Raw genomic sequence first — 24,730 nt, forward strand, 5'->3', positions numbered from 1 at the left:
TGCCCCCCCCCCCCCCCTCTCTCTCTCTCTCTCTTTTAAATGTCAAATGCATTTCAATGGCTCTTCAGATTCGCGTCTACCATTTCTCGTCTCTTGCACCGAGGCATGGGAGTTCTATTTCGCGCATAGTGCCTACCTACGAACCTACCTACTCATCCTTTGTGTTCCTTTCCATTCACTAACCCACCACTTCTTGGTACGACGCTATTGTCCACGAACGCTCGAACTCTCGACTTTGCCCTAAAATTTTCGCTCATTTTCGGACGCCATTTAGGCCTCGTAAAAAGCTCCTATATAGGTCCGCATAACAAATGCTTTTTTAATAGTAAAACAGAAGGTGATACGGCAAAAAACAAATATCCATTGGCGTATCAACTATAAAAAAAGTCGAATAACAGCAAGTAGAGAGAAAAAGCATATACGATGACAATTTATTACGATATCATTTTCCACGTGTGATGTTCAGTGGACAGGTATAGTTACTTATGAGAACAAAAATTGTCTTGGATGTTAAATGGAGAACAGCCTAATGCTCGTTAACATAATGACCACTGATAGTCGTAGTGATAGATAAAAAAAATATCTCATGACGCAAATACTTTCTCTCCCTTAAAAGGCTTCTACCTCAATTTTACGTATCTTCTTACGCGCGAAATCAAAGTGGAATACATAGGTATATGTAAATGTATACAAGTATCATGTCGAGTGACCTTGTTTCTCCAGCAGCTTTCGGCGAAAAAAAAAGAGAGAGGTTCAAGGCGAGATAAAGAAAAGAAAAATTAAGAAAAAACGAAAACTAGGTAGGAACCCAGATGAATCCACTTTCCATTTTTAATTTCAAAATGCAACACCGTGCACTGTTCTCATTCGCTAAGATAGTATTTGGGTCAGGCGTTATCTGCCAATTCCGTTTTACACTCCGCAGACTATATATGTATATAAAAATCCTCTTCTTTTTCCCCCACGTCATGCATCTCTCTTCTTTTCTGCTTCTCCCTTTTTCAACTATTATTATTTCTCATCATTTTGCCTGGTACCAATCAGTAACGGCTACGAGTTCATATTTTTACCGAAATCCATTTTTTCGTATTACTGATCGAGCGGGCACGCACTGTTGATAACGATAAGCCATACCGCGTCAACGACATGTGTCAACCCATATATCGACGTGAGCTCATGATTGATCGTTTCAGGTCCTAAGTTGAACATTCTCAAATACCTATACACACATATATGGCTATCGTAAGAAGGCAGGTCAATAGACAAATATATCAAATATAATAACGTATTATTACACATATAAAAAGCAGATATATTCAAAGTCGATGCTCATATATTTCTTTGTCCCAATTCGGTCTTGACATTTTCACAGAATAAATATATAAATATCGATATTTTCTTACACGCGGTAAGTTCATAGGCGAGATATATTTATTGCACTACTATATTGAAGAAATGCATAGCGGTAATCGGGTTTTGACGTGCATTTTGATTCTGTGAAAAAATTTTTTTTCTATTTCCCCTAAATGGAATTGAATCTGCATTCGTATACACGTAGAGTACATGTTCCGCTTGCAGAAGTCGAAAATTCATTTAAATATCGGAAACGGTAAGATCCACGGTGTAATTTTATTTATCACAGTGGTATCGCATGGTGAATTTTACGACTGTGCGATAAAACGATGATCATCTGTTTAGTAAACATTATAATTGAAACTGTTGTACGTCTCTTATGACAGTGATGTATGACAAGAGACAAACGTTGTTGAACGAGTTTCCATATCTTCGTAATGCGAAATAGATGGATGGATAGGTACACGTACATACATAGAAATCATGTCAATGAGAAATAATGTTATTTGAGTAATGTTTGGATTGTGTTATTTGTAAAGTTTCGAATTACGTGGCAGGTTGGCACATCCCCCAAATTAATTTGGTTGGTTATTAATTATATAATGATCTTCAGGTGCTAGAAATACATAGGGAAATTATACGTATACTCGTCGATCGTTATAATTTCTGCGAAAATGAAGGTGATAATCGCGATAAGGTTTTCTAATGAATTTTCGAGAATAATCGAGACGGATTGTATTTCCAGAAACCACTTTATATTCTCGAATATGTTAAGCGTTAAATTAGTGTAAAATGTAAAATTAAATTATCGAGTTACGTATATAACTTCTTTATACCACAGATGGTATATTAATATCAACTCCTAAGATTTCGTGATATTCATTACTGAAAAATATTTGGTAAATTATAAACGATATATAGTTATGCTCGTTTTTGATTTATAAATTTGATTATGAACGAAGATGAGCTATCGAATTTTAAATTATTACTTCTTGTTCTCAAATTATAAGATAACTCGTTTTTCAAAATATCAATGAGCAAGTGTATTATCAAGTGGTACTTCCTAAGACTTTCAACAGTAAAAACGTTCCCTTTAATATTGAAAGGGATGATTTACCGACGGACTCACTCTGCTTCCACCGTTCTACCTTATCGACAGTCGCAAACGCGAAAGTACAGAATCTGACGCCTGCAAGAACACACAGTACCGTGAGAAGCACGAAGAAACTTCAGTAGATCGACTGAACTGATCTTGAGCAACTGAATATAGCGTTCCCGGTATTACCTTCGTTTATCGTCAGCCTCATGCTCCAGTAATATAACCCAAGCAACCCTTGTGGTCGAATGAAACTCTCACATGTGGAGTATACGTACCCGTTTACTTTATCTCGTATAAAAGTTTCAGTTACATTTGCATGGTAAAGAAGACGTGAATTAAAAAAAAAAGACCCATCTTGTTAAGAATTCCACATGTACAATTTCTTTTTTTCCTTCATTTTTTTTTTTGTTTAAAGAAGATCAAAGTGCTTTCGAAATTGGCCCGTACTGACAAAATAAAAGTGTCTCCTATGCGCGCGTATATACATATACATGTGACTGTATAGTTATAATAAATACTCTAAAATTACATACTGAATTCTCTTTCGCACATTAAATGTAATCCTCAAGGAACGATTACCTGATGTACCGTAAAATTCATGCGGGTTCTCTAATTTTCATATCACATTATGCACCCGGGTGCATTCAATATATATACAGCTAATACTACCGCTCTGACATCATGCTAATGCAATTTTGTAATAGATGTTCCGGCGAACGTTACTAATCTCCACGATTATGAACAACCCTTAATTTGATTTTTGCCATTTGCGAATTTCACTTTATGTGCACCAATGGCGATAACTCGCAACAGCTTCCATTTCGAGCTTTCAACTTTCTAATCTACGTCTACTAATACTGTTGGTAGTATATTATTTAAACAGCTCACGAAAGTCTTCAGGTAGAATATACATGGCGCGAATGGTATAGAAAGCACTAATAGAAGCTCGTTCTGTGAAACCACCTAGAGAGCTCATCTATTATATGACCTATGTAACACTGAGTTATTATCTTGACAAAGTCTGACCGAAAGAGATACCGCTGTATAGTGAGCAATTACGGTGTAGATTGCAGTATTAGAGCTATCGGGATGGGAAGACGGTGTACGTAAACATAAAGAAACATTTTTTTCAGATAATTTTCAAACGACATTAAAACTTCTTAACTGCACGAGTTACGTCTATCTGACTCTGTCGATCCTTGTCGTATACTAAATAAAATTTCAATATTACTTTTGGTGCAGTAATCGTTATGATATTACGCGTATACTGAACGAAAAGCACAATCTAGTATTGATAGAGGGTAACTTTATACCGGTCCTATAATAACGATATCTTATATCTGCACTCGTGCACAATGCAAAGGATGCATTATATAATAGGTGTGAACTCAGTAAATGAAAGTTTCTCGCAATATTATCAGTAGAGAAATTCAATATCAATATGACGAAAAATTGTATCGAGAGTAGAACCGCAACGTTGCCATCGCGGAACTCATTAAGATTAACAATGCGGACTGAAGCTTGGCTAACGATAAGTTCGCAGGCTTTATGTTTACTGTGTCGAAGGTCCAAGAATTGGAAAAGCTCCGGTAAAATGCGGTCGCTCGTCAACCGTGAAGCCTCTAGGAAAATAGTTATAATTTTTGTCGCTTGGGCGTGGCCGTAGCTCCATGTAATATTAACGTTCGCGGTTGCACAACCAGCTTTTGCTATATTTTCTTAATTTATCATTTAACGGAACGTCCATCCATATTGATTGGTATTGGAATTATGTTTGGACGTATTATGATGATACTGTTGGTACCTGTATCGATATATGATAATTAGATACCAACCTGATATCGATCAGTAACATGTAAACATGTAGTATAACGTAATTGAATCTAGTTTACCATGTATGATATACACGGTGAAGGTAATATTAAATAGTATATGGGTATAATATATCCTGTCAAACGTCTTTGATATAAGAGACTTTAATCATGAAAATCTTCACGTGAGTTTATTGAAAAGGTTAATAACGAATTTTCAGTGATCGACAAACCGGTAAATTTTCGTAAAATATTTTCATATCAATTAAAATACGAACGTACATTATTTTCCGATGAAACAGATTTTGCCGATGTATAAGTATTATCGGTTCAATATTGCAGAAAGTTAGTCCTATCTTATACTAGTATTCTATAATTTTGCTGTCTTTCAAAATTTATCCTCACTTCACAAGTCCAATGATCCAATTGTCGCATACACTTTACATACTTGCAACGTCTTTCAGATTGGTTTTTACAACCTTCTGCACTTATTTCATCGACCGAGCATACACAATTTTCATTGATTGTGATCATTCATATTCTATGAGTTATTCGTTCCCATTCGTTCGATTTTCAAAATGCATTATCCTCATTCATCTTAATTCACATTTCCACCTGTCCATTACTCTCATAGACTCTCTCATCCATCTTATCGACATAGATTTTGCAGAGTAGCAGTTACCTTATTAATATTCATCTAAGCTTTCTTATTTGGACCACTAGCAACCATTTCACTGAAACTTTTAGTTTGCATGCAGAACGTCAGGTTAGGCCGATATCAAAAGTAAAGTTTGGTCAGGGGAAGAGGAACGAACAATTTGTTCTTTTGTGTGGTAATGAAACGTGCAAAAAGTTATGAGCATACAAACTGCGTATCGTATGCGCGATTATGTTTGTGATACATGGCTTCAAAGTTTTCCAGGAGACAAAACAATCTGTTAGACATGGTACTTGTATGTGGATCTTTGTAACACATCAGAAATAGACAGCAGGAGTCGTTCGTTAAACAAACTAGTAAATTGACATATTTTAAGTTTCTGTAAAATAATTTTAACTTGTTTGATTCTTTCTAACTTTTAACGATGAAATTATGAATTGCTTTAATTAATGAGTATTTCATCGAAGCCAATGTACCAGGATCGAAAAGATCAGTTTTAATATTGGGTCAAGTTAGCGCGTACAATAATTTGTGCCTTGAAGAATTTCAAAACATTTTTCTTTAATGCACAAATTTCGTTTTCAAAGATTTTCTGCATTGGGCTATTGTTTTATTCATAAATTATAGAAATTATTGATTTTTTCTTTTTTTGGGAAATCTTTCACTACGTGTATCCGAAGTTAAAATAATTATACGATTTATCGGCTCTCTTTTGTCCAACCACTGCGAAGTATATGAAAAATGACTGGCCCACAATTTTTTAACGCTGCTATACCAAATATGGAATTCTACTAGACTCATTATTGGTTAAAATAGTCAAAAGTGACAGTGTATCATACATATTGAAAATGGTATGTCATTTATTTTCAGCAAGCACACAATCCAACGTAGGTCTATTTATCAACTGTGCAGTAATACCACCTAGTTAGATACGCCGTATTGAATATGAATATACAGAAAAATCTAATTAAAAGTAAGTGCACGTTATGTCTACTTTTCATAATTTTTTTTTTTCAGATAAAATAAATATAAAAAAAAGACACCCCAGGAGACAGAAAGTAGCCATTCCATCCACGTATTTTACAAGGACAAATCGTTGAGCGGAAACCCGCGTGATATAAACAAGATTTCATTTAGATACACTCGAGCGAATATAACGTGCAGAGAAAGCATATCATCGGCATTACACCAGGATGCTTCAGCGAGCGAACAGCGGGACAAACGTTTATACGTTGTCAGTCGCCATCTTGCCGAGGGATCGCACGTCAAATTATTCTCATTTTTGTGGACGGTGTAGGTTTATGAGAGAGAAAGACGAGACTATAAAAAACCGGTGGAAGAAAAATAAATGGAAAAGAAAAAAAAAAGATGGTGATGTAAGCGTTTCGTCACATGACGGAAACAAGAAGAATACTCAAAAGCCCCTGAAGTGACATTCGCGTTCTTGCACTGTCCGCAATCATTGTATAGCTTTGTTCGTAAGCTACAGCACTGGCGAATTCGTTGGATGGTTTTTCTTCCTCCAATGGAAAGAGATTTCTAACGCGTTCTTGTCGAGATCTCCATTCCACTTTGCCGGATGATTGACGTGAAGCCTTGCGGCTCTTGAAATTTATCTGGATACGAGTCGCACGATGAATTGTGATATTGTACTTTAAATACAGAATAAAGACTGCATTTTACTTCGCTAAAGGTATTTTAGCGAATATTAATATTTCTAGGTGAAAACGAGCTTTTTTTATGTTGACAAGAAAATCTCGTTGAATAATACAGTTTATAGAAAAAATAATAATTTTCCTCCGAAAAGTAATCACCTGGTGCAAAAGTTAAATGCTTACGTAATAAATATTAACGGCGAGCTTTCGAGCTTATGAAATACCTACCTGTTCATCGTTATAGGTACTAGTGAGTATGCTTTGTCATAGGTATGTTTAGCTTGCAATATGAATAATGTACAGGAAACGTGTTTTACATAATAGATTTTTTTGACTAACGACTTTTTATGAGTTTATTTTCTTCTTGCGAACAGAACAGATTGGCGATTGGCCATAGAGCTTGATATGATGTAATTTAATGTTCTATTCGTGTTATAAAGCTAAGTTGGAAAGGTTCAAACGTCCACACTAGAATCCTACTGTTACGCTCCAATTAGCAATGTTAGTTAATTGTAAGACACTTAGAAGGTTAGAGAGCGAATCAACTGTCAAGTGACGAAGCAGGTGAACGTTTTAATCTAGAAATTAAACGCTCAATATGCGTGGTATTATATTTTCGCGTTTGATCACTCGCAATTGTAAATTTATTTAATTATTTAAAAAATCTTTAAAACTAAATCGTGTAAGTATAAATGTTAATGTAAAATATGTTACATTGTAAGAAAAAAATAAATTATTACTGTGTTAATTATGAGTAATATGAAGAAAAATTGATTGGTTAATAAAACTGAAAATGTATTCGCCATTCTTTCGTATTGATTATATGTATACCAAATTTTCCAGAAATAAATTTCGAGTCATAAGTTCCTACATACACCAATATTGAGCAAGCAATATCGATCCAACGCACGCACGCTCTATCTTAATAATGTAAAACAACAGACATCCTGCGATTTATCCAGGAAATTGATATTAGGTCGCACCAAAGACTACTAATGCCACAAAAATGACGTATTTGCGTTTCGCATAAGCCATTAACTGCTACAGCAATTTCATTCGATACCTAATCATTAATAGACACTGATAAGAAAAAAATTTAATAATGTATTTTCGATGTGAAAACAATACACCTTTATGAAATTACGCCAAGACAATCTGTCTTGGTAAACCAATCGAGAACAAGATACCCGAATGTTTCACAAAGAAATACCGAATTGAATTTTCAGATATCTAATTAAAGGTTCAGAGAAAGAAATCATTACAAAGCATCTTGCCCATTGGTCGCTGGTCGCTGGCTTTGGTCTAAATGAGTCCTTAGACTCATTTTCGGCCTAAAGGATCTCCGGATTAATATTCGTGTTTACATATGAATATTAGTTAATTAATTATATTTCATCAGGCTGTTCATGTCTCGATCTATGTTTACGCGCTCTTATTAAACCCAGTATGGGTCTCAAAAATTTCCCTACAGGATTTCGTGACCTGAAACTAAGGTTGCACTTCAGTAACAAAGCAACGGAAGTTGTATAAACTCGAAACAGTGTTAAATTTTCGACTCGAAAATAAAACACATTATTATTTCGCAAATAAATTCTCTTTATGCGAATTTAATAATAAAATATGTCATAGAAATATTTCACAATATAAACAGGACAAAGGAAGGAACTTTGAATAATTCATTGATTCATTATTACTAATGACAGTACCTATATACACAATTTGTTCTACAAATTAACCATCCATTATATAAAATCAACAATAACGAAGGTATTCCTGGCACTCGTAGTTCGTTTAATATCCTATATGTTTGACAAGTATAAAATTTTTATACCATAGCTGGTTTGTATTACCACGATGTCATTAGCTGCAAATATTTACTTATTAGCACGGCTGTTCGCCTTGCGAACGTCATACGCGTATTAGATGCATGTATGTGTCCCACATTAATTCACTTTACGCAATGCATATTTATACAAGGGCTACATGCGCACAGGAAGTATCTGACGGATGTCCCATACATTGTATATACAGTATGGAGGAAGCTACACATTTTGCTCGGGCTAAAATGGTAAAATGGCCGGAAAAACGTTAAACTGCTTGTCTTCAAATTGTTGACTCTCAGAATTTAGCCTGTATATTCGGGTTAAATAGTTTAATTTAGTACAGTCTCATACGCAACTAATTAGCATTCTAGTAAAACGATTTTGGATGTGCAGGAATTGCATGACGTATTACAATGAATGTTTGACCTTAATACCTTGAAAATATGAGATGTGCATTTTCTGATGGAAAAGTAATATTGGTTCTTTTTCTCCTGTGACAGAGATTTTCTATACGGTGTACATAATCATAAGGGAGATCAATGATTTATATACGTCTAAAAAGGGGGTTTGGGAGAGACGGACTTGTTATGTATAGGATTACAACCATGACACAAATCCACAGAGAAATATATATAGACAATGAGATTAATAAATACAGGGCATGATTGGGTTTGTAAATGTCATTATTATTGGTTATGGCGATTGGACTTCGATAGGGAAAATAATTGGAAAAGTGGGGTTCGTTGTATACCGTGATAATTAGTGCTTAAGATGTTGGCATTTAAATGAGGGCTTGATTTAAAAGCGTCGTATTACTTTGAAATTCGCCAATCGCAGAAAAACGTATTCTAAATAAGGAAAGCTTTAATCCGAGCTTAAAATTAAGCCTTCTTTCAAATACCGCGCCGTAATATTTTACTTACAGGCTTTGCGAGAGGAAGCGCGATAGTGCCAACTTGCTGATTCGATTGTTTTTCAATCCGTCCAACATAGCCGATGCTGCGACCTCCATTTTGAATCACAGAAATTATCGCGACCTGTCTTTATTAACTCTTGTCTGAATATTAATTTTAATAACAAAAAGCTGATTTATCAAGGAAGTTTAAAATTTTTAACTTTTTATTTATATGAAATTTACGATCGTCCTAATCGATTACTGCAACGTTGCACTTATAGATTAGCATCCAGTAATTGCTGAACTCGTGCCAGAAAATCTTCTACACGTTTCTTCGTATCCACACTGGATCCTCGAATTTCATTGATTACTTCTTAGGGCATCCTCATGGTGTACTTACACGATCTCAGGGATCCCATTTTATCTTTACTCTTGCACCAATGTTTCCCAGGTCTCGTTTTTTGCAAATCGTCACACGACCCACTTTCGAACAAGTTGAAAATCACTTGTTCGTTTTTGATCGCTAAGAAAGAAATACGATAGAAAAGAAGTCGCCGCCCGTAACTTCGAACACTTTCAATTTTCTTAATATTCGAATTACAACACGAAATAGCACTGAGTGTCGTATTCTTCTACTTTTACGAACAAACTTGAAACTTCTTGTACTCGAAGACTGTTGTCGACCAAGTATCGTTATTTTCCCAGATATTCTTTAACGACATTAGCAAAAGCACTAACTTCCAACAGTTTCGCAGAATCTCATAAAATCGTATTTACAGCGAAAAGTCGACACAACCCTGTAGAATAATTCGTTTACTTGATTCACATGAAAAATTCGTGATTCCGGAAGCACGGTAAATCCTCTTCGTTCGTACGATATAACTCTTATCAATCTCGTATATACAACCCAATAATAACGAACAAATCGCGCAGCACACTCGTTAAACTGCTTATGCAACGTTAAATAATCATATGCATGTAGGCCTGCGGAAACTTTGCGTACATTAAACGTTAATAGCGCGATATATATAACTCACTGAATCAACAGTTCAATATCATTCACAAAATTTATAACAGCAACAATCACAATCTACGAAATATGAACCCTCTATACAAACTACACCGAACCAACAATGACTCTCACCGTCTCTCGACGATCAAAACGAGCAAATATTATTATTATTTACACACAACAGCATAACCAACGAGCGCGTACATACGTTTCAGCTATATCAATGTAAAGCATCAATAACGAATATTGAAGTTATTCTATCGTACGCGTTTTAAGACACTTGGCACATTATCGATATACTTAAAATATAAAGACTAGAACTCATCGACGTGATCTCCACGTTGATATCCATGTGGCGAAGCTTTCGAGTCATTCAGTTATTGACATTGGATCAACATCACGACGTCGTTTCGCTTTGAACCGCAAGCAGTCAATGTACAGGGTGAGTCTCATTTCCTATAAACTCCGCGTCGAAACACATACGGGATGAGACTTGGCACCAGTTTACGTAATCTTTCACGCTCATGTACATACGAATAGTTGACAGCACGAACAATGGTAGACGAGTGTGGACAGAGCTTTAGAGGTTGATTTAAGGTAGCACAATAAAGTTGAAATCCAATTGCAGGTAACAATGTCAAAATTTTTGTTTTCTACGAAAGAGGTTCTCTTCATTTCTTTCTTTCTTTTCCCTGATTCCTTTCATGTATCGGAGGAGTGATTCTTCTTCAGCACTTCTGACTTCCGTATCGCGGAAGTTTAATAAATGATCGTCCCGTTATACCGCGTGTGACCGATTACGAAAGAAATATGTGGTTTGTTTGTGGTAATCAGAGGTTCGGATGAACTATAGCAAACGCTGACTCTCGCTGTGGTTGACGCTCTGACCTACTCGTACTGCCTCTCAGCTGCTTCAACCCCCAGCTATTCCACCACCATCGTGCTCCCTACAGTCGTTCCCCGAGCCCACCAACCTCGAACCTCCGACAATCCCCACCAGGATCCTCGTTTAGCCTCCCTGCGAAGCTTCTGCGAGCATCCCGCGCAGTGAGAATATCTCTACTCTTGGGGAGATCGGTTACAGTATGTATATGTGGTAGGTAGATCTATCCTTGGAGAACGATTTGGAATTTCTTGTAGATCTTACCTCGCGATTCAAGATCCAGAAGGGGGTTGAGAACAATTTAGTAACCGGAAGGTAACTTCTTGGATATTGCTGAGTAATTTTCCATGTGCTATCGAGCGAGAGAATGCCGCTTCGAGGCACGAGAAACGAGATGCTCGATAAATATTGGAAATCGATTATTATCAGTCAGATGGATAGTAAGGACTTTCTTATGTTACATTGGAAATTTTCTAATCGCTGGTTCGCGTGGGTAATATGTAAACTGGCTATTTTTATTAGGAATTTTAATATTTTCTGAAAGGGAATCGAGGAGGCTATCGTCAGTTGAAGGGAAATATATCTATATATCAATATATAGATATACCTGTCAGACTTATTAGGGATATGCGGTGGGACCAGTGAAATGATTCTGAGTGAAGTCAGACACAGTTGGCAGAAAGGCATGAAATCGCAAGCGTGGCCGCTCAAAATTTCTAAATCTGTGGATCAATCGAGCATCGAATTGGCCATATCCGATAGTATCAAGCGGTTGATACAAATGGGATACGCAACTGCTGTTTTAACATGGCTGTCGTGTAACGGGTGTAACTATCAGTATTGCATACCCAACGGGGCCTAGGAGAATAATCCACGGATTTTTCGACTTCAGCATCCTTCGAGTTTATTGTAGGTTAATATCTATTCATGAGTCTCGCAAACGAACCATACGAAGGGAACATCAGTCAGTTTTTTTTTTACGCGAAACAACGATGCCCGCAGTTATCCCTATATAATAATTAAGCCTGCGTCCCATTGTATTATAATATAAAAACATAAACTTTAATTCAAAGCAGTATAACATGGACGTTACGTTTGGCATAACAAATGTTTCCCTTGGCGATAAATAACGCTTTAAAAAAAAAAGAAAAAGAAATAATCTACATTAATTCAAGTTTGCAAATATTCACGGGATGTAAAATTCACCCCAAAAAATACATAACCAAATATATATAAAAATAAAATCTATGAGGTATGAAAAAGCGCCACGACGCAGCTTGGTGATCCATTCGCACGCGAAGCTTAGAATACACGCGTAACAACACGCAATAACTCTACGAATATCAGAGTGTCCCTGAGGCAAAGCGTTCAGGAGACGCGTAGAAACTTTCGGCATAGTATATTACAGTAACCGTAATACATTATCATAACCCTCCTTGAAAAATCACAGGGTATTCCATTACTTAAGCACATAGTATTTTCAGAACGATCAAAGTATCGAGAGTGTTGTGACGAAGGGACAAAACTCGTAGAGGGTCGCAGGAGGATTTATATACATAGCTATTATGTTATATACGGAGTACATACATATATACATTCAGTATATACCTAACGTGTACAAACTTAATTTATACCAAGAGAACTATGGCTCCTTGCATTGTACCTTGAAGTTTTCAAGAATGCTCCCTACAGGATATACGACACTTCTTGTTTCCTACTACTGTCCTGTACGTTTCGTCCCTAACCTAAATCTCAATTATCAAACTGGGGTCAGGCGGAGGGTCACAACGGTTTGCACCAGTGACAGATGATTGCTTTACTCGCTCACCGAAGCGTGGGATTGTCCCTGACACTACAGGGTTACCCACTACCGAAGTACCCTCCGTTAGACTATTGCCAACTACCTAAAGTCGGACTTGACCACAACCAGGACTGTATGGCGGAACAGTGAAGTCTGGATGGAGCGATAAATTAATTTGTTAGTGGAATGACAATTATAGGAACTGTTCGTTCCGTCTGTTGCAACATCGATAGTCCTTTACTCGCAGCTTTTGCCTTATCCGATCATGAATTTGTTCCGATATCATGAAATACTTGTCGCTTACGGAAAAAATATTGTCAATGTGTTCCCTCCTAAAATCACAAATTTCGAAGTTGTAAATCACATGACAAAGTAACTACGAGCATGCGAAACGGTTTAAGGTTGACGATGCTTTTGTCCTTTCGTGTTTACGACAAATTTTTGGTAAGCATTGTAAATTGATTGGTTTTTTGTTTGTGTAACGTATCTGTTGTCTGTCGATAAAACTTTTTTTAAAATAAATATAACATACGATTCAGCCATTATTACCAAATTCTAATGGCACTTGTTAGCCTCGAGCGGTATCTTGTCGTGTTTGACATTTGCTTGAATAGGAATAAATCTGAAAAAAAGATTATTGCAATCGGAGCTGCTTCTGCTTTTTCTTCGCGTTTCCTTTAACCTTTAATCGGGGAACGGCAGATTTGATTTGAAACTTACGGCATGTTTTCAAAAGGAAAAATAAAAGGATAGAAATAAAAACAGGACATTCAAGAATAGTAACATCTGGTACAACTATAATATCTAACTGTCTCTTGAAGGGCATGAGTTAGGCTTTTGTGGGACGAAAGGAATAGAAAAGATTAAAGAAAGGAAAAAGAATCAGAGACGCCCATCAATCCTGGATTATCCGACTTTACCCCGGGATTACAGCATCCACGTTCTCTTTTAGACGAAGCTTTTTAGTTTTCGTCCTTGTTCGTTGAAGCAACCATTGTTAAACTTAGAGTGCACGACCTCCGTTCCGAAAGTCAACTCATTGTCAGTTGCACCATTAAACTATGCAAAAGTATTTTCATTTCTTTGGTGTATGCATATATGCTAAAAATTAAAGCAACGATTTACATGGGACAGTACTTACAATAGACAATAACAGCTGATGAATATGAAAATAACAAGGGATCGAAATTGGCAGACGGTTGCTGATGATTCTTCGACATGTCATTCGAATGGCATAGCTTTTACTCGATTCTGTTTTAATTATCAAATGGAGCTCTTTGTCGTCTTAAAAAATTAAGTTCAACCCTCTAAGCCTTTAAGACCCGGTGAACACGTTCTGTCCGACATTAGAGCACTTCCGAATAGGCCAGAGAAACTTAACGCTCGGAGGGTTAAAAAAAAGTTGTTAAAAAGTATTTCCGCTCGCGCAACCGTACCTTAACGACTTCTGTTTAGTTAATGGCAGATAAAGGCGTTCATAACAAAATTTAATGTGAAAAAATGGTAACACTTTATGGAAACACAAAATATTGTGGTATTTGAGACAAACGGTTTAACTTTGGCATTATTTAACATTTTACACGTCAATAATAATGATGCAAAAGAAAAGTTTGAATTCATGACAAAGAAATGTCATGATTTACTGTTATATAAATAATGAATAATAATAACAGCGAATGCTAATTCCTTGCTCAAGTTCAGCTGGATACGTTTACTAAAGGCAGTCAAAAAAGCTTTTAACTTTGTAGGACCGAAGAAGCAAGTTAATATCAGCTCGCGTTACACGAAACCAAATCTAATGAATTATACCATGAAATTTAAACTCTTCAGGAATCAAAGGCGAAATCCAACAAGCTGATCGGGTAGAATTAAAAAAATCAGTGTTTAGTCCAATGAACTGTGGCTTCAGTTCCTAAACTGTAAAAGTCCACTTGTAAGTACCATTAGGGTATCACAAGTGGAGGAGAATTAATTTGATAAAGTATTAAAGGTCACCTTTGTTAAAGGAAAAAAGCCAATTTTTTTTTGGAGCGACAATAAAGTCTTAAACCGGACCTGAGACTCGTCAATAAGTCGATCGAACTTACGTACACTTTCCTTTATGTACTTAAATTACAACGAATGATATAGTTGTACGTTTTTAATATGATGCATAAAAAGATATAAAATAACCCCCAGAAATACAGTGACGTTATTCTACTTTTGTGTCTAACCCCCATTGTATTATATGGAATCAAACAAAAATGAGGGTAACGACGATAAAAATATTCTGTTTGAGGGTAACACAAAAGTATACAGTAAATTAGTGCAAAAAAAATGATAAATATAAAACAAAACTTTCAAATAGAACAAATTCCAAATTGCATATACTACAATGGACATTAAAATGATCTATTTCATAATTGTCTAAAGTAAGATTCTTTAAACAATAACGGTAGAATTATAAGCTAGATAAGTTTGTTCGATCATTTTATTGAATTAAACATTTGTGCTTTCAAGGTACATTATGGCCATTATGAGTTACGATAATCGAACCCTCTCATACTTTCCGGAAGCGAAAACTTTCAGTATTTCTCACCCTACGAGCTCGTCATCTCGATTCTTGAATTCTGGAACAACGTCTCGCAGCATTTCTCATATAAAGAAATTTCTAGTCATGACGCCATCTGCCACACCCAACCTATATAAGTACACATACCCACAGACGAATGTACGTGCAGCAGTCATCCCTAGCACATGTACATACAGTATCCATAGATATGGCATTATTTCAGTGTCCTTTGTCTTTTGACTTTCATACTTTTTTAATTTTTTGAGATCAGCTTCCCATCGATCCGATTCGTCTGTCAAGACCGTGTTATTTCGATATAACGAAAAGTGATGCGAAGTATGTTTGAGAATAAAAAAATTTTAAGTCAATATTTCTTTATCTTTCCAAAGAATGGTAACAAGCGGTAAGGATAAAGTCACGATGGAAATATCGAATATGAAATTCAATTGGAATTTCAAAGTTTCGATACGATTTCACATGGCGTCGTGATGGGGAACAAAGCCAGCCTATGACATTGACTCAAACTTGCTTCTCCATGGAAAAATTCAACGTCTCACTATGGGGTAAAATTCGAAACAATTTTCGAACATTTTGACAGATTATAAATCCTTCCGAGAGTTCTGTTATTGACTCCGTAGTAGATATGTTCTGTATTGAGAATAAGAGATCATGACGGTGACGGGGTAATTTTCAAAATTTCATCCGTTACAAGAGTACTCTTGTTAAAGTGTACTATAGTACAACACGTGAAAAATATTGCAAAAAATACGATAAATGAAAATATCTTTCTGATATATTTTAAAACGATGTAAGAAACATAGACTGACAATAAGTTCACAAGTCCATTTTTAGATCCAATGGATGTTAATCCGAGTCTGCTAAAGTGGATAAATAGTGCGATTTGTATTTTCTCGATTTATATATCTGCTCTGTAACCATTCATCGAAAAAAAGGAAAACTTTTCTCGGAGATGATTTCCGAAGGTTGCCGATGTTGTGTTTTATTTCCCGAGAGCCTTTTGCTCCGCTTTGTTTCCCTGTACACACACGGGATGGTTTGCATGGCATAATAGTAGCACTGCCATTTGAAATTAATGAACCAGCAAAAAATCGATAGATATTTGTTCATCGTAAAAGACCCTTAAGACCGGATATAGTTTAGCATAGGTGCATGTTATTCGTAACGATTCCTACATTGCCACTGGTTTTTTTTTATTATTCAACTATATTGATCTCCCTTGGAGTGTGTAATACGCCAACTCGATACGTATATGTCTCTGCCCTGTGAAAAGACTTTGGATGCACAAAAACACTCGAGGAATATCCGATAATGGCAGTGTAACGTTTCACATGAGAATTCTTGATAACGCGCGAAAAATACGAGAACTTTTTATACGATTCACGTTGACTTTCAGAGCGTAAGAATCGCGAGATGAAATATGACTGTTTCCCTGCCACGAAGATCAGACCGTGCGTAGGTATTTAATATCGTTTAAGTGGGAGTATTCATGTGCCAGTTTTAGCGAGGCAGTTAATCAGATCAGTGGACCACTCTTAATCATAATGTGATAGCTGAGGAATTAGTGGATATAATAAATAAAATGGCCAGAGGACCTCGTAAAACTGTCATATAAATACGAACTTCCCAAATAAGAATGAAACCGAATCGAAATTCAACTTTACTCCGTAATAATTAAATATTCCAATTATGGCATCAGCCACGTGGCGGCGCTTTGAGCGCAACGTATGTACATACTCGAAAGCAAAAATGTATTTGAAGGATATACAGAGCCGATTAAAAGACTCGCATATCGATCAGAAGGTTTTTCCATACATTCCAGCGGTGCAGATAGAACGTGCATCGTTGCATAATTATTGGATTGGTCGTTATGCGATTGAACCGCGTAGATGCTCATCTGTGTCAATGTGCGGGACGAGCGTCCAGCGCTGATCTTGTGCAACGGTGTGAAATAAAAATCCTCAATGAATCCCGTAAGGATTGATACGCGCAAGCGCCTCTAACAATCGATGGAATCAGCGCCTACGCCGATCGTTTTTCTCGGTGGGGTCTACGGGATTAGAGAATCGAGGGGGGACTGGTAGACTGGGGAACTGGAGAACCAGAGAACCGGAACACAAGAGATGGTCAGTCAAAGCTAAAGGGAAACTAGACTGTCGATACAGATTTTCAGATTGTTGAAACCAGGACAGCCTTGCCGATTGTGCAGTTTGATTCTAGTGCATTCAACTGAATTAGGATGTATTCAGACTCTCTGGTTCAAATTTTAAAAGAAAATAACCAAAAGATTGGAAATTTCTTATATTTTACTTTTGATCGATCACATGGAAAAGAGAAATCGATACCGAGATTACGGAACGTAATTGAGATTCAAATAACAATATTGCTAATACGTAAGGTCTCTTCGAAATCTGATATCGTGCTTGCACGATGACTCATATTAATTCGTAATAATTCACTCGTTAAGGTCAAAATGTATTCAGGTATTTTTAACTGCATTTTAATGCAATGTCAGTTCGGCAATAGATGTAAGTATAATAGTGAACACCGTACGTATTATACATAGAAGGTATGTAATTCTATTGAAGTGCTATTATTAGGACGGATTGACTAAGGCTAAAGTAGGTATTAATAGATTCAGTCCCAAATTGGAACTTGGAGTAGCCAATTCGCTGTTTAATCGTCATAATATTTAGAATAGAACAGCATGACGATTGAAATAATTAAAAGTAATCCAGAAGGTCAAGTAGTGAACACGAGGAAATTTAATTGAAGTGCAAATTGCATAGAGATATTCTTCTCACGTAACTAATAATCTCATTAATTGGAACAAAGCTGAATGAAAAATTCCTACGGCATTATATTAGGATGAACCGGCCTATCGGCGTAATATGTCGAGCCCATGTGTGTTTCGAATAATTAATTAATACCGAAAATTTCAAGCTTCCCTGGTGGATTTTAAAGAGCGCCACAAACTACACATTCAGTGATCTGTGAAACTATTGTATAACAATGCTCAAAGTTATATCAAAGGGTCGAATTTAGAACTGTTAAACTAAGCTAGGTTTACCTTTGATCCTCGAGGTAAGGATGCTCCCATAACCCGATCCACGATACCCTTAGTAGAAATTTTCCTCCGTAGGTCTAAGTCCAGTCAGGATCCTTACTGGGCTAGTACAGGCCTAGCTGGGCCTCCCACAAGCGCTTGATGACATAATTAAGTTTCTAATAGAAAGTTATCATCAGTCTATCGAAGACTCGATCCCTTGATGCAATGATGTGTATAAAATATGATTTAAAAAATTCACATTTATGTACCGCTAAGAAAAAAAAAAGGATAAGGCTGAACACAAAAACGAATGGGTAGAAGATATTTTCACGAAGTTGATATCAAAATGATACCTCGGGTGCTTATCTAAATGTTTTGCAACAAGTTAAATGTTTTTTATAAGGAATTTCTGAATCTGTAGAAAACGAAATATCGTTTCTATTCTGACGAAATTCGTTCGGTTGCTATCAATTTTCTTGAAATATTCTTATCGTCAAATCATATTAAAGGGCTATTTACATCATCCCATGTTCCCCAATATAAAAGATAGCAAAAGAATTCCGTGTGATTTCCTAATACAATGTCCTATCAGTAAAGACACCTAGAATTATTGCAAATGTGTCACAACGTTCTCTCGTATGATAAATAATGAAAAAAAAGACCTCTCAGGGATTTCTTTATTTTAATATCTCAAAAAATACTACTAATCCCCATACTCGTGTTTTCGTTCTTAAAAAATTTTCGAAAAATTCAAAGGATTTTTCATGAAAATACAGGTTAATTTTCGTGCGTAGCTTTTAAACGGTGCTTTAATGCCTGTTGTTGCTGAAGAGGAAAAACACCATGGGAAAATCTTGAAAAAATTACTGTGAAAAACGAGCCACGCTTTAGGGGATTTCCTTCCAATCAGAGAGTTGGCCATCCATTACCAGGAACGCACCTTCCAAGTGAAAATCATTCTAATGAATTTTCTAAAATGAATTAATTACACTGAGGCATTCGTTATCTGTTTTTTATATCTAGCTCGTGTGAGACAAGAAAATTATTTACCTTTTAAAGAAATATATGTTTTATAATAAAACAAATATTGATTTATATTGCAAGTAGTACTCTAAATCATTCTTATCACAAGCTTATCATTGTTTCAAATATTTTTAATACTTAGAACTCCTTAAACAAAATTAATGGCTAGCTCACCTTTTAAATGTCACGCAATGTATATTTCATCTAAACCTAAGATCAAAATTTGCAAAGGGAGCAGATAATGCTTAGGTTGAACTAGGTATTACAGGTACATAAACTCAAGATTTATGTCAACTAATTGTTCAGCTCGAGGTACGTAATACCGAGGTGTCTGGAAACTTGATGGGAGACATACTTATGCCATATAATCCTATGCCTAATAGGTGATATATTACAGTATGCAATAAATATGTGTATGACCTATGTTACATGGAATAAGTATCAGCCTATAGGCTGACATTTTATAAATTATAAATAACATGATGGAAATAAATAAGCATGTGGCAGATATTAACAGCAAGCAATTTATGAAATTCGTATCTTTTTTGTAATACAAAATAATCGATGCACGTGCAAATACTGAATAGGAATATATGCAATGTATGACACAAGTGTACATAAAAAACATTAAAACTAAATTAATGAGAGTAACACGTGTGCGAAAGTTATATACACAGTGAAACAAGTATATTAAATTAAACTCGATATGAAATGCCATTCGTAATTTGATTATGTACGGGTAAAAGTGTACGCTGTAATTATACTGTAACATTACAAAGTTATTGTTAATATTAATTACTATTATCATTATATGGATTAACGAATCCCAATTCACTAATAAACACATCAAAACAAATGACACTGAAAAACAATCAATCACGAAAAGCATATTAAGTACTGAATAAATAGTAACATTATTTGTCAATTCGTAGTTTTAATTATATTCTAATGATACATTTTATCGTTACGAAGCTTCCTCCTTTAATTATCGAGACTACAACACAGCACGTAATAGATTTGATCGATCTATGACGCCAATCAATGAATTAAGCAAATGACGAAATTTAAATGAAAATTCTCCCTATCTAGGTTAATAGCGTTGCAACAAGCTGCAAAAGGGAACGTTTAATCACTAATTAAAATTTAACGTTAAACTCTATATAGTTAATATAATGTTAGCCATCGTTAAACCAAAATGGAATAAAGTGCACACACTGTCAAATATAAATCTGATTTATACATATTCTCATACTGCAGCACTATCGACATATCACATATAACCTATCACACACTAAAACTGAACTCTACAACGTCCCCCAAAAAGCTCAAATAAAAGACATCACGACTAGTACAGCGTACCTTCGAGTGCTTTGAGTACCAGGGACTCTCAAGCATTCCGCTTGATGAACCTCGAATAAACTTTTTCCAAAGTGGTAAAATCATCGAGTACGAAACACGAGAAATTCACGTGTTTAATCGCGACTATGAGATACAAGGCGATTTGAAACTCCCGACGAGAAAATGAGACGAAGTCCGAACAAAATGAAAACGCGAAGTTCATTAAGTGCTTCACTTCCCGGTTACGTATAGCAGGTACGTTTAGCACAAAGAGAAATGAAGAATAAGGAAATCTTTCAGAAGAGGAAGAACATATTTCTTTACTACTACGTGTTGTAATGAAGTTCGTGGTTTGTACAAAGGGGGTTGAAAAAAAAGGTACATAATTCTACAACCAGAAATTGCCAGAGGCACACGGAGACGGTTAACTAGACAAGGGGATGAAGAATGAAAAAAAAATTTGTAAAGGATAGGGTGCTATTGCATAGAATGTTAAAAGAAGATATAACGTCAAAATATGATCTACCTGCGCCAAAAATTCGTGGGAAGCACCGATATCACTCGTGAAAGTTACAAAGTAGATTCTTTCATAGGCAAACATAGGAGAATTAAAAGATAGGCGAAGAAAAGAGAAAGGTAAAGAAAAAAAAAAAAAAAAAAAAAAATCGTACATCCGCCGAAATCGTTTCCTATCAGCGTAATCCAGGGTTGTCGTTACGGGGTGCGTGAGACGTAGTCAAAACTTTTAAAGAGAAACGTTTATTCCACAGCGATCGAGAATGACGGTGCGCGTGTCATTAAACTCATATCGCGAATCGCGTTTGGCTCCCGGTATGCATTTATTGCTCGAATAAAGTCGTAGGAGTTTCGGAAACTCCCGAACTAACTGCCAGTAAAACATCTTCGGCTAAAAGGATTTTATGGTGCGACACCGCTAAAGAAAGTTTTTGAGATGCGTACATTATAAATATACCGAAGTACGTATCTGGATCTGTAACTTCATTTTCGTTTGAAACGGTCGCTATAACTTTTTCGTATGCATATATGGCAATTCTCTAGATGTAATTATTGAAAATAAATATTTTTACTTCAAATGTGTAAATATGAGTAAATGGTATAGATAGTGATTATACGTTCTCTACAAACTCGGAATGACTTTCAGTTTATTTAAAGTCCGTTTTAATTGGGTTCGCCAATTGGAATAGCTCGTTAATCGGATATTAGCTGCGCATTGAAAGCAATCTAATCGATCTAGTACGAGTACATACGTTGTTGGTTATCTGAAGAAACGTTATCGGATTTCGAAATGTATATGAAACATGCGGCCAATATATCTTCACAGTGGTATCGTAATATGTAAATGTAAAAATGTAGTCGTGATTAGAATAACCAATCGAATCATTAGTGTTTTATAATTGGATCGTTGGGACCGAACTTTTTTTATTTTCTATTGCGAATATTTAATTGGGTAGTACTCATAAGTTATAAAAACTAAAATTTTGTTTTTGTATACTATTTTGTATTTATTGTACATTCTGTATTGTGTAATTTTAAAAAGTAGAAACATACAGAGTGTATTTTAGAACGATATACAATTTTTTTTATTTTTTGGAAACGAATTATTGACATCTTATTCTTTCAAATAAATTTACTGCTATACTTATTGATCTTCGTTCCAAAATGCTTTAAAATTAGCCACCTTATTATTTTGTGAAAATCCACAGGATATAATTTCACGTTATATGTCTTTCTCTATAGCTTGATATTGAAAGTTGATATGTTTTTCAATTACAAGTAAAATTTCAAGAAAGTAAAAATTATTAATGAAAAATTGCGATTAGAGCGTTATAAAACTCACTGTAATCTCCTTTTACCAGTTAATATAAGAAAAATGACAAAATATTTTTAAAAAATTTCAAAGGAATTTCTGTATAGCAATATTAATAACGTAGGATGATACATTTCGTCTCAGGTTTTCAAAACAATTTCGTAAAATAAGATGAGAGGTTATACATCCAAAAATGTGCTGTTACTTGAAAGTAAATATTCATCAACATATAAACGAGAAATTCGAATTATAATGTTGAAGAAGTGAGAATCATTCAAATCCATTTTGTTTGTATCTTATAAAATTTTTAACGCATCGCTACCCACATATCAGCTGCAGGCGATTACACGTGAGTGAGAGCATATGAACATACGTCTTTATATATGTGTATACGTATATATTATACTTGAAACCATTTATGGACATATAGGAAGAGTTCCAGTTTACATTGCTCGGTTGATGCCATCGAAGAGTTCCCTAACATAGCATGAGTTTGTTGAGCTTCAATTGAAATGTATGTCGTGCATGTCTGACACGTCGCTGCAGAACCACTTAGGCACTTGACGTTTTGCACTTACCGATATTTTTGTCGCCAAGTTCCTTCAGCAAAAAGGAGGGAATACTTGCAGAAGGTTTTTCTTTTCAATTTGACTTTATTTTAAATAACAGTACTCAGACCATACAGAAAATTTACAGGAATAAAAATATTATTGTTACCATTACGAATTTCGTACAAAGCGTCAGATTTCTTAATCGTAAAACCTAACAAATTTCAACATATGAATTTCAACATCCTGGCCTAACTTCACGCGAATCTCGTATTTTGTAAGTTATCGTTACCTTCTTTTTGGCTTTTGGGTGCAAGTTAATAAAACATGAAAAGGTCATTATGTAAATACGTTTCAAGTCTTCACAGAGACAAATTTTTGAACGTAAGGGTTAACGTAAAATTTGGTAAGTCGACGGAGAGTTGAATAACAAGGCAGAAGTTTAGCACATATACAAGTTCAGCATACATAAAAGTTTCCACTTCTTATGCGAAAACGTAAAATATGGGAACATTCGTGACAAATAGAGAGCCAGATTAAAAGTGTGTATAACAATACTAACATTCATTTATAAACTTGATGAGCCTCCCGAGTAAAAATTTCATTGTGTTGAAATTGATCGATGTGTGATTTTGTTTTTGACGTGTATCTTACGACAGTCGACGTACATCGTTCAAGTTGGAAAAATTGAATCGAGTGAACCATCATGCGAAAACTCCAATAGACGATGGCTTATCTGAACTACGTTTGTCAATCGCGATCCTAGTATCCATATATTATACATATTAGGAAATGACAGCTCACCGTAGGGTTACCCATTGGAACATAAAGCACGGCAGTAAATTTCCCGATGACGTTGGTAAGTGTCTTAACAATGTAAAGGGGAGACGAAGTTCTTTTAACGGGTTCCTAGGACACCCCGCAGATCATTTTTTCTTCTTCTCAGTAGCACACTGGGACTTTTAATCAATGTCAGTGACATCAATAGCGGGCTATACGGAATTTATGGTAACGACAAAAAGTTAGTGTATGCATACTATTATGAAAAATTATAAAAATGGTGATCCTACGGAATTACAATAATATTAAAGGCAGACGGGTGATTCAGTCGACGAACACTTTAAAGCAGTGAAAAAAAAAAATTCCAATTTCATGATTCATTCAATTTGTGCTATCAAAAAGTTACTGCTACTCCAACTATGTGTGATTCACATAAACTTCATTTACGATATATATTATAAAACGTTGGTATACAAGAGACTTAGTTGTGTTGAAATTAGTTCTCGCGTCAAATAGAAACCGACCACTTTGCATTTATATCCGGGTCTGAAGAAAACGGATAAAAAAATGTTCAGGCACTTTTAAATTATAAAGAACCAGAAGCA

At 35.5% G+C, this 24,730-nt stretch overlaps 1 protein-coding gene across 6 annotated transcripts in view; it reads right to left on the bottom strand.

Annotated features, from left to right (window-relative positions):
- LOC107263675 (synaptotagmin-7) overlaps positions 1–24,730 on the bottom strand; it is a 201,418-nt gene that overhangs the window by 51,974 nt on the left and 124,714 nt on the right. Inside the window, exon 1 of one of the 6 annotated variants that reach the window (XM_015731146.2) lies at positions 9,323–11,204. The exons of the other annotated variants lie outside the window; for them this stretch is intronic. Within the exon in view, the coding sequence (XP_015586632.1) occupies positions 9,323–9,411 (89 nt within the window). The 5' untranslated portion in view covers positions 9,412–11,204. Of the gene's footprint in view, positions 1–9,322; positions 11,205–24,730 lie in introns of those variants that run through there. 6 annotated transcript variants of the gene reach the window in all.

The sequence above is a fragment of the Cephus cinctus genome, unplaced genomic scaffold (assembly GCF_000341935.2).
Source record: "Cephus cinctus unplaced genomic scaffold, Ccin1 Ccin1_scaffold0160, whole genome shotgun sequence".
NCBI lineage: Eukaryota > Metazoa > Arthropoda > Insecta > Hymenoptera > Cephidae > Cephus > Cephus cinctus.